This window comes from Chanodichthys erythropterus, chromosome 18, assembly GCF_024489055.1.
Source record: "Chanodichthys erythropterus isolate Z2021 chromosome 18, ASM2448905v1, whole genome shotgun sequence".
NCBI lineage: Eukaryota > Metazoa > Chordata > Actinopteri > Cypriniformes > Xenocyprididae > Chanodichthys > Chanodichthys erythropterus.
Window position 1 is genome coordinate 25,420,019 of NC_090238.1, and position 16,395 is coordinate 25,436,413.

The 16,395-nt window shown below is 35.6% G+C and overlaps 1 protein-coding gene across 2 annotated transcripts; it reads left to right on the forward strand.

Annotated features, from left to right (window-relative positions):
• Nucleotides 1–424: 424 nt before the first annotated feature.
• On the forward strand, nucleotides 425–15,940 carry traf3 (TNF receptor-associated factor 3). 2 transcript variants are annotated; one of them, XM_067366864.1, is made up of 11 exons: nucleotides 425–747; nucleotides 7,501–7,757; nucleotides 9,274–9,325; nucleotides 9,504–9,608; nucleotides 9,838–10,002; nucleotides 10,425–10,505; nucleotides 10,962–11,036; nucleotides 12,113–12,205; nucleotides 12,413–12,553; nucleotides 14,049–14,232; nucleotides 14,328–15,940. In XM_067366864.1, exons 2-11 carry the CDS (start codon nucleotides 7,504–7,506, stop codon nucleotides 14,897–14,899), a joined length of 1,722 nt encoding a protein of 573 aa, XP_067222965.1. In that variant the 5' UTR covers nucleotides 425–747; nucleotides 7,501–7,503; the 3' UTR covers nucleotides 14,900–15,940. The 2 variants fall into 2 exon arrangements, with proteins under 2 accessions (XP_067222965.1, XP_067222966.1); XM_067366865.1 differs by lacking the exon at nucleotides 425–747 and adding an exon at nucleotides 3,963–4,059.
• The last annotated feature ends 455 nt before the right edge of the window (nucleotides 15,941–16,395 follow it).

The window sequence follows — 16,395 nt, forward strand, 5'->3', positions numbered from 1 at the left end:
ATAAATCTCACAGAGAGCATATCTGGGTTTTATTTTATTCCAAAATAAATTGCAAAATGATTTTTTTTTGCTTTGTGATATATTATTGTCTTGACAATGACAATTAAGTACATTTTCATCCCCAGTTCTCATGACAAATATTTTTGGGTTGCTGGTGGGAAAATAGCCCCTCATTCATATTGTGATTTATTTGTAATTAGATTCCTTCAACTAACTCGATATATCAGGAAATTTGAACAGTAATGTAACAAAAGCATTTTACAGTTCACCACCTATTAGAAACACGTGGAAAAGAGCTGCTGAAGTGAAAGCGCCTCTAATTACGATCTGGCGCCACCCCGCGGCCATGACACCACACCACAGCCTGTTCTTTCTCTATGGCGTCCTTTTACAACCAGCTACATTTTTTTTCATGACGGGGATTTCCTGAGGAAGTCAGACCAAGGGGGCTTTCCAGTTGGTAGACTTGATATCAACAGCACTCTGCCACAGTGGCGGCTTCTCTACCTATTCGTGTACCTCAACCGAGCCGTTTTTGGAACATTCCGATGTCAAAATGACCCGTTTTGATCATATGGCCGTTGTTGCCTGTTTGAGAAGCGAGGACGGAGCTGTGGCCGCGTAAATTTGGACGTTGTTGTCTCGGTGTGTCTGTCATATGAGTGGACCATCTGTGGCTCCATTCGTGAAATTCTTCAGAGAAACACGGTTGGATCATCGGACGACATCGTTGATCAACTGATTCATGTAAGTGGATGGCTATTTCACAGATCCACATGTAAAATAACGTGTAGCTCATGTTAGTGAAAGGTAAGATTAGGTAAACCCAAAGTCTATGGGTTCACCTACAGTGATCAAAGTGTGTCCTGCTTTGGTCTGAGATGTTCACCTGCTCTCTTAACCGTCTCCAGGACAAATATAGGCTCTTTTGGGCTCCGATTCTTCAAGTTGTGAAACATGTAAAGCATGTTAACAGGTTAAATCCCGTAGAGCTCCTTTACAAATTCATGGTAGATGAAGATGAGCTCACCTTTGCATGTTATGTGTGTAGTGTACTTTTTACTTTTCTTTTATTATGATCGTCAATGTGATGAGTTTACAGTTAAGGATCAATAAATTCCATATATTATGTTTTATACAGGCTTTGTTGTATAGAATAGGTATGGTCTATAAACTTATACCTATATAACCTTCACACACAGTGTGATCTTTTATGTGTTTTCTTTTTCTTCTGCTCTTTAATCTTCTGTGGTCTTATTCCTTGGGGGCAATACCTAACTTGCAAAATTCTTGCATGATTTAGGCCTGTACGCTACTGATGGAAAAAACCATGATGGCATACTGTATTCCACTGTTGGATGCAGTTTATGAGACAGAGAATGGGTGTACTGCTGTCTTACATATCAGAAAAGATTAGTTTTTATCAGTACATTCCTTTTAAACACAATACTTCTGTACAAATTTAGTATACTAATATTGATTTTTCACAACAAATAGTTAACGTATGTCATGTAACCTATATGTGTACATATATATATTAATATATATATAATATTTTTATGCCTTTTTTTGCACCGTGTTAACTACAAAAAAACATACAAACCTAAAACAAAGTATTTTAATTCTAAAAATAAACATGTATAAATAATATCAGCTAATAATAACCGTCTATACACTACTGTTCAAAAAGATTGAAAGAAGTCTCTTACGCTCACCAAGGAAATATTATTACAGTTTAAAATAACTGTATTATATTTTAATATATTTTTCAAGCGAATTTATTCCTGTGATGGGAAAGCTGAATTTTCAGCAGCCATTACTCCAGTGTTCAGTGTCACATGATCCTTCAGAAATCATATGTTGGTTTGGTGCTCAAGAAGCATTTCTTATTATTATCAATATTGAAAACAGTTGTGCTGCTTGATTTAACAGGTTAACAGGTGGAAACCGTGATACTTTTTTTTTTTTTCAGGATTCTTCGAATGGAAAATTCAAATTTCTTTTTTAACATTATAAATGTCTTTACTGTCGCTTTTGATCAATTTAATACATCCCTGATGAATAAAAGCATTAATTTCTTTCAAAAAAAAAAAAAAAAAAAAAATTTTACTGACCGCAAACGTTTGAACAGCACGCACTGTGTATAAATTTAGATCTTTGTTTTAAATGTGTGAGTTGTAATTAAGTGGATTATATGTAATGCTAAAAACAAACTAACTTGTATAGTGCGTTTTGCACTAGTGGATTTTGCTACAAGCTCTGGTTACATATTCCGACCGTTATGCAAATGCCATAATATTATTACTTTGAAGAGTATATTCCATTTATCTGTAAATTCAGTATTGATTATACTTCAATATTGAAGTGAAGGCTGATAAATTAGGAAAGTGTAAATATATCATTCAAAACAATTTTCTTTCACTCTCTATTCAAATCCACTGATGAAAAAAAGCCAGTGGACACAGAAGCAGTTTGAAAATCTAAAATAGTCCAACATGTGCTGCAGATCAAAACTGAGACTGTTTGAATCCAGCTTAGTTTCACTCTCAGAATAACACAGTAAAGTGTTGTGATACACTACAGGGAGCACACATTTGGGGCTTGATTTCAAGCAGGCTCTTTTGTGAAAGCAGAAGGTGGCTGAAAAGATGACATAAGCCTAACTTCTTCCTTTGCATTTTCACACAAAGTAAACCATCACACCTTCATCATATGTTCACATTTGAAATGGTGTTTTATTCCTGTAAATGACCTAAAATAGTCACACATGTCTTCCTCTGGTAAAAGGTCAGGCCAGAAAGAAGAGGTGATATTCCCCTTCTTAGTTCTCTTTCATTTTTGTTATGAGATCTCCTGCAGCACAAATACATTCAAAGAATCCGTATTACCTTGAAGCTTCTCAGCTCTAAACTAACAGTCTGAAATGTATTGTGTTACGTTTTCACCTGCAGCTCTCTCTGGTATTATGTTCTTTATTACATGGATGCTTGCTTTACTTTAGCATTTCTTAGTCTTGTGATTTTTGTTCTTGGTTTTAAGTGAGGTGTTTAAATTTTAAGATTGCATAAACTATAAATGCACTGATTATGTGACAGATTTATCTTGCATTTTTGGGACTCATTAATGTATATTATAGCAATAAAGGAATAGTTACTCTTTGTCATGTCATTCCAAATCTGAATGACTCCATAAAGTGAAAGTGAAAGGCTAAATGGTTCATTCATTGAATGGGAAAGAGCAACTTAAACATTCTGCTAAACATCTCATTTTATTTTCCAAATGGTTTGGAACGACATGAGGGTGAGTAAATTAATTTTGGGTGAATTGTATACTAGGTCACAATTTTTTATTTATTTATTTTTTTACATTTATACTACTGTTCAATAGTTTAGGGGCAGTGAGATATTAATTATTTTATTCTGCAAGGACATTAAATTGATCAAAAATAACAGTAAAGGCATTTAAATAGATTTCTATTTCAAATAAATGTAGTTCATTTGAAATTTTTATTTATCAAATAATCCTGAAAAAAACATCAAAAATGTTAAACAGCGTAACCATTTTTAACATTCAAAATGATAATACATGTTTTGTAATGTCTAATATGCAAATTAGCATATTAGAATGATTTCTGAAGGATCATGTGACACTGAAGACTGGAGTAATGGCTGCTGAAAATTCCACGTAAATAAATTACATTTTAAAATCTAACAGAAATGTTAATTTGTAATAATATTTTACAGTTTTTACTGTACTTTTGATCAATTAAATGCAGCCTAAGAGAGGCTACTTTCAAAAAGATGAAAACATTTTACCCCCAAATTTTTGTTTATACAATTAATTAATCATTTAGTTTCTTTTACATTTGGATAAGGTCACATAATCCCTCACATAAACAACAGTTTATAGCAGCAGCTTACTGACTTTTTTCTTAATGGGTGTTTGTGTGAGTGGGTGTGTATTGTCAGCAGTGACAGAGAGGGATGAGGCAGCAAATGGAAAAGCCCCTTAAATATTCCTGGAAATTCCTTGAGAACTGCACGTTCTGGTCAGCTACCAGTACGTGGATTTTTATTTTGCTGAATATCTCTTTTGTTTGTTTGCGTAGTTGAGTATTTTTCTTTCTCAGAGTTTGTGGATTATTTCAGGGACAGTTTGGTCCTTAGTTGTAGGTGGTTTTATTTTTGACCTCAGCACAGTGCAGCGTGAGACACGCGAGATAAAGGTAGGGAAGTACCTGTAGCTTAAGTAAAACAGAAACAAATTCTGGGACAAGATCCAATAACTTTCCAACAAAGCTAGTTTGGAATATTCGCTTTTGTTTTCATGGGTGACTCTGGATTTATTTATTTTTTTTCACTCACAGTCTGTCCAGTAAGGATAGAACTGGAATAAGTTGAGCTATCATTGTAAGTTTACAAAGGCATGTTGAGCCATGTAGCGTGTTTGTGAAACACCCGTCACTAAGGCTGTAACGTGTTGTATACGTCAGATGGGATTTAACCTTTCTTGCTGAGAGTGTGAATAGTTTGAAGGGTGTGACTGTGTGTGAGTGTGAGCATCCCACATGACTGTCCAAACATGGCTGTCATCTTCCTCCCAAAAGCCATTTATCTGGGCAAACATTTAATCATTTGAAAAAGTGTTTCTTAACTCTCCAAAAAAGTGTTTTTAATGGTTTTCAGCATGTTGCTATATGGTCTCTAGCATATTCTGGGTGTTTTCTGGTAGATTATTATTGGAAAGATTATGAGATAATGATTATCTAACATCATTACCCACTGACTTAGGAAACATCATTAATTTATTAACCTTTTAAGAAAATAATTTTAATATTAATTATAATAACTAATTATGTTGTGTTGGGGTGTGGGTGTGTGTGTGTATATATATATATATATATATATATATATATATAATCACGGATTATAAAGTTTGGTCTTTTAGGGAGGGACAAAGTGTGCGCTACTGTAAAGGAGAAACTAGTGCTGAATTTATAACAGAAGACCAAAGTTGGTGCATCATTGCAAAAAGGAATGTGGATTTGTAGATTTATGGAATTTTCCACCATTTTGTTTTTCACCAGGTGTCAGTCATGAAGCTGATTGGTTAAAAAATAGTAGCACACCTCTCTTCAGCAGTTCTCACAATTTTAGTTACTATCTTTGTCCGTAGTACAGTCTTTGCAGAACGAGTTACACGCTGAAGTTTGCTACTTGGTGCTAGTAGTTTATTCAGAACCCTAACTGTAAATATGCCTTGCAGACAATAACAACAATAATGTTTTGTCATCAAGAACAGTTGTTTTTCGCTGGGTGCTTGGCCAAACTGTTTTGTCTGATCTATGACTGAGCTCTAATTTTCCAATTTAAAATATTTGTTTACGAGGTTTACTTACAGTACATTCATAAAAATGCACCATAAATAGCTATAATTTCTGTTTCCTTTTGTGTCGGAAAGTCTCTGTTCTGGAGAAGAGGCATGTGTGGTGGGGACCAGTCACTCTTGTGGAATAACTGTGGTGTCCTCTGCTTAAAGGAATTCTAGCAGCATTCAGCAACGGAGCCGGGACCTTCCTGCATGTGTGGTTAATGTGTAGCTGGCTCATAGGGGAGATATTATTAGAGCTAGAGAGCTATGCCTGTTATGAAGGGATTTCCCAGCCTGAGAGCTGCCGGTCAGGAGCTGTTGATGTGGCAATGTATGCACAATGTAAAAACATCGCCTCAATGGCAGGCATTAGCATATGAAAATGTAAGAGGAGATGACTAACTTCTATCTGTCTAACCTCGGCTGAAGATGTGAAACAGGCAGAGAGGCAGAAGTCAAGCTGTTGTGATGTCTTACGGCATTTAAGAGGTTAATAGTTCCGACGATGCCCTCGTCACTTACTCGCAGTCAAGATGATTCAGTCACGGCTTACTTTGCCGTCATGCTATTCATAAGCAATTATGAAATGACAATGCTGACATCATTTTATAATAATTAGTTTTTGTGTGTGTGTGTGTCAGATTGGAAGATTCAGAAAGAATACTGATTTGTATTGTGTTGTTGGATAGACAAATCTGCTTTCTAACAAATAATTGATAATTATTTATAGAATAATAATTGAATGTAAGTACATTGATAAATTGGGATGTAACTGATGTTTAATTTACTTGATATTCTTGATATTACTTGATTATCAACTATTCACTATTGACCAGAATTATATTTTGGGTGCATCCTTAATGATAAAACAATACAAAATTTATATTTTATGTACTCTGCCATTCAATGTAAGAATTTTCATCAGCCATTGCTCCAGTCTTCAGTGTCACATTATTTTTCAGAAATCATTCTAATATGCTGATTTGGTGCTGAAGAAACATTTCTTATTATTATCAATGTTGAAAACTGATTTAATAGTTTTCTGAAAACAGTGATCTTTTTTTTTCTAATGTTTACTGTTAATTTTTATTAATTTCATGCATCCTCGCTGAATAAAATTATTATTATTATCATATATATATATATATATATATATATATATATATATATATATATATATATATATATATATATATATATTATTATTATTATAATTATTATTATAATAATTATTATTATAATTATTATTATTATTTATTATTATTATTATTATTATTTTTTTTTTTTTTTTTTTTTTTTAAACAAATCTACTGAGCCTAAACTTAAGTGTTTATATTCCACAGAAAACTGGCTGTATATTTGAAGGAGTTCCTGTCAATGCTTTTTGTCCTTTTCCCTTTTTTAAAGTAAATTTATCATTGTCTGCAATGCTAATTTCAAGCATTTGAAACATCCATAGCTAATGTAATAAACTACGTCGGTGGTTTTTCTACTAGGACACCTGTATGAGTTTAAGAGGAACTGACTCATTCATCCACTAAAATCACCTTGGGACCAGTAAAAGTAATTACAAGAGTGAAGTTAGACTGAACTGAAAGTCATGCATCATTTGTTTGCAAATGTCACTTGGATTGATATATTGCTGACATTTTAAGTGCATCTTTAATTGTCCAAATGCTTTTGGGGGCCTTAGGTAGTCGTACCTTAAATCCATCAAACTCTTCTGTCTCAATAAGGTCAGAACAGTATTCCTACTAAACACTTAACAGCACTTGTGTTCTTGAAACAATGGCACAGAGGCAGCCACAAATTGGTGTATGACAAGAAGGTCTGGACCCAATCAGACAACAGCCTATTCTATTTTACTTTCAGTAATGCTTCCCAGACAATACAGAATTCCTGACAGCTTCAATCTGGACAAGAAAGGAATTTAATGTGCCAAAGATGACAGTTGACTATCTTTTTTTTTTTTGTCTGTTAGAATGTTAATGAGAATATGTAGTAAATCTGTTTTCATATTTTAGAAATCATTGTGAACTTTTTATGTAACTAAGATATTCAGCGTTTCTGTTTTGTCATGTACATGTCATGGGTGTAGAGTTAGACCATAATTTGTCTGTTGTTCTTCAGGTCATGTCCGCAGGGCGTAATGTGGAACAGCAGATTGCCCTGCAGCAGCGTCCGCCATCTCTTGCTATGTCCTCCATGGCCCAGCGGCCCAGGCCCGAGCCGGGCTTCTTGCCCATTCACGGAGGCTTCAGGGACCGCTTTGTCACGACACCTGAGCCAAAGTATTGCTGCGAGGCCTGCAGGCTAGTGCTCTGTATACCGCGGCAAACTGAGTGTGGACATCGCTTCTGCGAGAGTTGCATCACAGACTTGCTCAGGTGGGCAAGCATTCATTAGTGAGGTTTATTACATGTGCTGCAATAATGAGAAAGCTATCACAAGCCAAGGAATAAGCCAAGCAATTTCAGATATTTTATTTTCAACATACTGTTCCAGCATATTTCCTATTCAGATATTCCTGTATATTATTTTGCTGGATTGCATTTACACCTTCTATTTCAGTGTGTCTTGAATAATAGAGATGGAAAATGCTTCTTACTTTTTACATTGGAGTTTGTTTTTATCAAAACATTTCTGTCAGTTATTCTAGATGCTAATGAGGATTAAAAAGAAAAATTAGGAAAAAATAAGTTTAAAAGTGTTTTAAATAGGCTGTGAGGAAGTTTTGTGATTTTTGGGAGAGAAACAAGATATTATGAGTGTAGTTTAGTGGAAGAATTCTTGAGAGGTCATGTGACAAATCAGACAAATCAAAATTGCAAGGTTATTTTTACAAAGTGTGAGCAGAATAAAAAAACCCATGTGACCAGAATCCATCCCTTACCTCCTCCAAATTTTCTTTCAGTAATTCGAATCCGACCACAGTGTGTACTGGGTGTTTACACCTGGCTTTTATTATGGTAAAGTAATGATCGATTGTGATCCGATCACTGAAAATGTATGTTAATACCAGGTGTACAGTGTTGTTAAATATGATTTTAATCAGAGGAGATCTCGATCTTGAACCGAAAATGTTCAAGATTACTTAAACAAGCATTAAATTAAGCTAAAAAAATCAAGATATTACCCATTTTAGTAAATTCTTTTTTTGAAGAATCAACTTTTCCATGGTCTTAAAAAACCTGAATCGATGAGGTAGCCTAGTTTTTAAAGTAGTTTTTAGACCCGCAATCATATAAAATTATAAAACTCCATGTACATTTTTATAATGAATATCCATTTTTCTCGTTATGCTCTAGTTATAAAATATATATATATTTTTAATTCTTATGCTTAAAGGGTTAGTTCACCCAAAAATTAATTACTCACCCTCATGTCATTCCAACCCCTCTTCAGAACACAATTGAAGATTTTTTTTTTGATGAAATTGAGAGCTTTCTGTCCCTCCATTGACAGCTACGCAACTAGTTCGTAAAACTAATCCATATAAATTGAGTGGTTTAAAATGGACTAAACTGCTCAATACATATCAAAGTGGTAGTTGCGTAGCTGTCAATGGATGGAAAGAAAGCTCTCAGATTTCATTAAATCTTCATTTGTGTTCTGAAGAGGAATGAAAGTCTTACGGGTGTGGAACAACATGAGGGCGAGTAATTAATGACAGAATTTTCATTTTTGGGTGAACTAACCCTTTAATCCTTATCCAGTAAATCACAAACAACTGGAAGGTCAAGGGACGAATATTGTTGTGGACAATGAAAAAGGTTTAGAAACACTATCTAAATAGTATTTGCAAAATAATCTTTGGGTATTCCCAGTATTTTTATTTCTGAATGTAAGGTGAACTACAGACACAATTTGCTTATATTTGAATCTGACTTTTTTTTTTCTCAGTAAGCCTAACCCAGTGTGTCCAGCTGATCTAGAACCACTCTTTGAAGATAAGGTAAGAAAGTGAAGCTAAAACCTACGAGAACACACCCACTCCGTTACATATTAAATCTCACTCTCACAGCTCCAAGTGAAAGTAATGTGGGCCATATAACGGGCAACACTCAACACATCTCTCTTATACAGGCCTTGTAATGGATGGATGTTTTTTTTTTTTTTTCATGTGATGTCAGATATTCCGGGATGTTTGCTGCAATAGGGAAATTATGGCTCTGAAGGTCTACTGTCGAAGTGAGAAAAATGGATGTAAAGAACAGATGAGTTTACAACGGGTCATGGTAAGTCATATGATTCTTAGACACAATAGTCTACATATCGTATGGTAAATTCCTCCTGACTAGAACCTGCCTTGAGCGCAAAGAAATGTGAGCCTAGACTTTTTACAAGTGTGAGAATGGGGAGTGTAGTTTTATTTATAGTTTAAATACCATGTTTTTTTATGTTTAATAGAGACTTTCAGGCAAAGTTAGGCCACAGAATTCAGATTTGTCTCTCTCTTTTCGACAGGACCACTTGGAAGTTTGTCCGTACTTTGAGGTGCCATGCCCCTTGGGAAAGTGTAAGGAGAAGATGATGAGGAAAGACATGCCCGAGCACTTGAGCCGCAAATGCAAACACAGAGAGATCACCTGTGAATTCTGCAATCATAAGATGGCCCTCACTGAGTTACAGGTAATGCACATTGCCCAAAATCCCCCAGTTCCCATAAAAAGGACCTGAAATCAAATGGAAAGTACTTAAAAATTCATAAGATCTTTTTTCAGTTGTCATTGAGTTTTTTTCCTTGATTGGAATTAGTGGACATCTCAGTTCCTCTATGAGAAGTATTCCCCTTGTGTTCTGTCATTAATGTCCCATGACCTTTAAGTTTCACATTTGTACAAGGAACTTGGGGGAATCTCCCGTTTTATGTTGACTGTCATTTAGAGAATGATTGGTCTGTGTTTTCAGTTCAAGAATGCCTGGTTAATCCTGTCATTATTACGCCACACACTAACAGTTTTTTAATCGTGAGCATCTCAAACTTTGAAAGTGAGCCGTATACAGTATATATTTTTAGTGCATTTCAGGCTAACAGTCGTCTCTCTTTGCAGAAACACAAAGAAACAGTCTGTCCTGCATTTCCTGTAGCATGCCCTAATCACTGCTCGTTTTCTTCCATTCTAAGAAGTGAGGTAGGCTTGGAGTGCAAATGAGCATTACTTGTGATTTACTAATGTGTGTGTGTTTGTGTTTGCTTTTAAAAGCATGAAGAATTATGGTAACACTTTACAGTAAGGTCTCAATTGTTAACATTAGTTAATGTATAATTAAAATGAACTAATAATGAACAATACATTTTTTACAGCATTTTTAGCCTTTGTTAATGTTAGTTCATGAAAATGTTTATAGTCATGTTAGTTAACAAATACAACTTTTGATCTTAAAAATGCATTAGTAGATGTTGAGATTAACATTAGGGAAGATTAATAAATGCTGTAGAAGTGTTATCCATTGTTATTCACGTTAAGTAATGTAGTTAACTAATGAAGCCTTATTGTAATGTGTCACCAAATTTATTTGAATTGTAAATTAATGGTAAAGGCAGAAGAATTGTGATATATTTATGAAATGAATTTTTTTTCCTATAGCTGTCCAGTCACCAGCATGACTGTCCAAAGGCCCAGGTGACCTGCTCCTTCATTCGCTTTGGTTGCACCTATAAGGTGACTTTCAGTTTGTTACTTGATCAGATATTGATTTAAAAACCTTTTGAAATGTTCTCACATTAGCAGTATTGTAGTACTTCAATTTTGATAAAAACTGAATTTGCTTCTAAATGTAATGAGTATGTACATTGTACATTTAACAAATCAACTTTATAATAAAATATATAATATGCATTGCATATGACAGTATATTATAATTTTGTTATAATTTAAAGGGTTAGTTCACCCAAAAATGAAATTTCTGTCATTAATTACTCACCCTCATGTCATTCCAAACCCGTAAGACCATTCGTTCATCTTCGGAACACAAATTAAGATATTTTTAATCAAATCTGAGGTTTTTCTTTTAATCTCCCATAGAAAGCAATGCAATTACCATCATTCAAGGTTCAGAAAAAATAGTCAACGTGACTGCAGTAGTTCAACCTTAGTTATGAAGCGACGAGAATACTTTTTGCACACAAAAATAAGGACTTTATTCAACAATATCTTTCTCTCCTGTCTTTCCTCTATGCTATTTACGTCCAACGCTTCCAGGTTCTACGTCAGAATGCCGATTCAGTATTGGCCGACACTGTTCATGTGAGCAGCACAACGCACGTGTGATGCTGGCACAGGAGCCGACCAATAACAAGTCAGCGTTGTGACGTAGAGCCTGGAAGTGCTGAACGTAAACAGCTTATGAGAATGACACAGAAGAGAAGATATTGTTGAATAAAGTCGTTATTTTTTCGTTTTTGCGCACAAAAAAATTCATTTGTTTTTGCTTCATAACATTAAGGTTGAACCACTGTAGTCACGTTAACAAGTTTTTACTGCTTTTCTGGACCTTGAATGGCAGTAATTACGTTGCTTCATATAGGAGATAGAAAAAAACTCGGATTTCATCGAAAATATCTTAATTTGTGTTTTGAAGATGAATGAAGTTCTTACGGGTGTGGAAGGACATGAGGGTGAGACAGAATTTTCATTTTTGGGTGAACTAACCCTTTAAATCAGATATTGTGCATGTTGTAGTTTGTTTCTTTTTCTTCACACTCTAGACTAATAATATGGTTCTAATTATTTTAAAGGGGCTGAATCAAGAGATGAGAGAACATGAGACCAGTTTTGCATCCGAGCACTTGAGAATGATGGCAGTCAGGAACACCACACTAGAGGCCAAGGTATAGCAATCAACGCAGATTTCATAAACTTTATATTATGTGAGATTATATTTATAGTTACAGTGTTTAACATATCAGAAACAAGAGACAGTTTTCTTTTAATAACATCAGTTTCCGGTGTGAAAATGAATATGCTTTTTCCTGTTTATATTTTCCCCATGCATGTAGTCAAATCAAACATGTACACCGATTAAACTCTCTGTGTAGGTCGAGGACGTTAAGAGCGAGCTGATGGAGCGTTATAAAGTTCTGCCCGGCCTCAGCAGTCGTCTTGCAGAGGTAGAAGCACAGTATGAAGAGATGAGAGAAAAGAACAGGCAGCTGGAGCAGAAGCTAGTCAGCATGCAGGTGAGAGCCGTCATAAAGTAGTGGTTTTCTTTTCTTTTGAGTCATTTGGAGAAGATAAAAATAACCTCCACTTTGTATATAGTGACGTAAGTCTGCTGTACTGTGCAGTACTTCTGTCTAACACATGCTTTTATAATTCAATGCCTTTGTTTTGTAACACGACTTCTACAGTGGGTTCAAAGTCTGAGACCACACTGAAAATATGGGAATCAAAATGTCATTTAAACCTGGAAAAAATTAAAAATTAAAGAAACATTATAAATAAAACACATTTAAGATGTCTGTCGAAAATCATATTATTGTGAATATATGACATTTATCATGTTTTATACAAATTAATTGTTTAATAATAAATATTTCTTGAGTACTATATCAGTATTTTAGAATGATTTATGAAGGATCATGTGACACTGAAGATTGGAGTATTGGCTGCTGATAATTCAGTTTTCCCTTCACAGAAATAAATGACATTTTAAAACATGACAATGGAAAATGGTTATTTTTAATTCTAACAACATTTCACAATATTACTACAACCCTAAACTTATGAATGGTAGAGTAGGTACTATACAATTTATTAAATATGTATACACTGTAGTTAGGTTATTGCTATTTTTATGTGCAAAATAAGCGCATTAAAGGGTTAGTTCACCCAAAAATGAAAATTCTGTCATTAATTACTCACCCTCATGAGGGTGTGGGACAACAAGACCTTCGTTCATCTTTGGAACACAAATTAAGATATTTTTGACTCAATAGACAGCAATTTAACAACCACTGTCAAGGTCCAGAAGGTACTAAAGACATTGTTAAAATAGTCTGCATGACCGCAGTGGTTTAACCTTAATTTTATGAAGTGACAAGAATACTTTGTGTGCAAAAACGAAACAAAAATAACAACTTTATTCAACAATATCTTCTCTTTATGTCATTAGCTTACATTGTTTATGTCCAGTGCTTCACGGTTGTACGTCAGAACGCTGGCTCAGTATTGGCAGATGCTGTTCACTTGAGCAGCACGATGCATACGTGTGATGCTGGCACAGGAGCCGGCCAATAACGAGTCTGACGTAGAACCTTGAAGCGCTGGACATAAACAGAAGAGAAGATATTGTTGAATAAAGACATTATTTTTGTTTAGTTTTTGTGCACAAAAAGTATTCTCATCACTTCATAAAAATAAGGTTGAACCACTGCAGTTACATCTACTATTTTAACAATGTCTTTAGTACCTTTCTGGACCTTGACAGTGTTTGTTAAATTGCTGTCTATGGAGGAGTCAAAGCTCTCGGATTAAATCAAAAATATCTTAATTTGGAACGACATGAGGGTGAGTAATTAATGACAGAATTTTTCATTTTTTCCCCAACCCTTTAAGATTTATGACTTCTACTAAAAATAACCTAAAATTACCAGAGACCCAGCTATGAAATATTAGAACCTGTGATGAAAGCACCTTTCTTAAACAGTTCTCCATATGCGTTTATGTGTGTAGATGTTGATGAGCTCTCACTCAGAGAAACTGCTTGAGGTTGAGATGGAGCTGCGGGAGCTTCGTCCTCTGCGAACTATGAGGGAAGAGGTGGAGGCTCTGAGAGGGTCTGTGGAGAGCATGCGTTCAGTCGTATCTTCTCTCGACTCGGGTCGCGTTGGTTCCGGTTCCGGTTCTCACACCCTGGGTAAGAAAATGTTTTATATGCCTAGATTTTTTTTATCACAGTATATCGTGCAACATTCGTGATTACTGAGAAACACTTTTCGATACTGTCACCAGGCTCCTTAGAGCAGCAGCTCTCACGTCACGATGACATGATGAGTGTCCATGACATCCGGCTGGCAGAGATGGACCTGAAGCTGCAGGTGCTAGAGACGGCCAGCTTCAATGGCACACTCATTTGGAAGATCCGTGACTACAAAAGGCGGAAACAGGAAGCCGTGGCCTCCAAAACCCTCTCGCTCTACAGCCAGCCCTTCTACACGGGCTATTTCGGCTATAAGATGTGTGCCCGCGTTTATCTCAATGGGGATGGAATGGGAAAAGGTACACATCTATCGCTCTTCTTCGTGGTCATGCGCGGGGAATATGACGCCTTGCTGCCTTGGCCGTTTAAACAGAAAGTAACATTAATGCTAATGGACCAGGGGCCGGCACGGAAACACTTAGGTGATGCCTTCAAACCAGACCCCCATAGCAGTAGCTTTCGCCGGCCCACTGGGGAAATGAACATTGCCTCAGGCTGTCCGCTCTTCGTGGCTCAGACTGTCCTGGAGAACGGAACCTACATCAAAGACGATACCATCTTCATCAAAGTGACTGTAGACACCTCTGACCTCCCGGACCCCTGAATTTAACTTCACTGGGTTCAGATAATATCGAGTCACACAGCTCTCCCAGCCAAGACTTTGCTTGAGAGAGGAAGAACCCAGGACAGGTTTGGATTTGTAACAGTCCGAGCCGTCAGCTTGTGCTCGTGCATTGGTGCACTCTTCGGGAAGCAACAGTGCCTTGCTTGGCCTTTTAATTACGGCCTTTAAGAGGAGGTTTGAGTAGATGAAATCTCCCGTGTCAACCACATATAAGATGCAGTGAAGAGTAATATGTCAACTCTAATCAAGCAAGAGAATGTTCATGTCTCTGGATCTACGGAACAAGGAGAAATGGAAGCGAATGATGTGTTGGTTGACTAACATCCAGCCCAAAGTGAAACAAAAAGCTTTTTTACACTCATCATCGTGTTAGCCTTCAGTGAGTATGAATGCGTTTGAGGCTAATGGTCATCTCTCAAATTGTTTAAGTCTGCAAGGTAACCCTTCATGTTTGGTAATCATGACAAGTTTAGTATTTGGTGTTTTTTGTTTTGTTTTGTTTTGTTTTTTGGTGGTTTTGTACAATATGCAAATAAGTACTTGAGCTGACATCTGTTGTGTTGTGGTGGTATGTTGAGAACAGTTGATATGAAGAGGAGTTTTGTGACTAGAAAGTCTTGTTTGTGCGGGCAGGGGTGGACGTGTTTCTGTGTAGTAGATATAAAGGACCTGACTATGGAGCATTCATGAAGGACTACATTGGCACTAAACAGTGACCCAGCAAGGGTTCCATTGTCAAAAAGCAAAACCTCAGTTTTTATGCATGTAAAACCTATTCTTACATGACTTTACCTTCCCTGCGTTTACCACTTTGACACATTATTTTTTGTAATGTTCTAATTAATAGATGCTATGCATCAGAATCTATTGTCCTTTTGTGTTTTGTATTTTATTTTTTAAAACAGTTTGAAATGCCTTTATGCCTCCAGCCATGCTGCCAGAGACACATACAATAATCCAGATCATTTTTCATGGTAGGGATGGTTTTTGCACAAGTATTGTTTAAATGTGTAATATATGTATAAATATATCAATATAAAAATTGTTGAAAAACTTTCTGAATTCTGTTGTTTATGGATGTGTCAAGCTGAGATACAACTTAAACTTGCCTCACTATGCAATTTAAGCAAATCTCTTTCTAGAAATTGTATCAATTTCAAATTGTTTTTTTCTAAATTGATACAATTGCACAAAATATCGTTTTTTTGTTTTTTATGAATCAAAGCATGAACAGGTCAAGTTAGTGGGTTGCAATTAATGAGTGGAAAGCTCAATTTATTCATCAACTGATGACACCAATAAGAAAATTATCATGTTCTACATGAGAAGTCTAAGCAATAATTTACATTTGACTAATGACATTAAAGGGTTAACTGTTAGTTTACCCAAAAATGAAAATAATGTAATTTATTAACCTACTCACCCTGATGTTGTTCTACAGCCGTAAGACCTTAGTTCATCTTCCGAGCACAAAT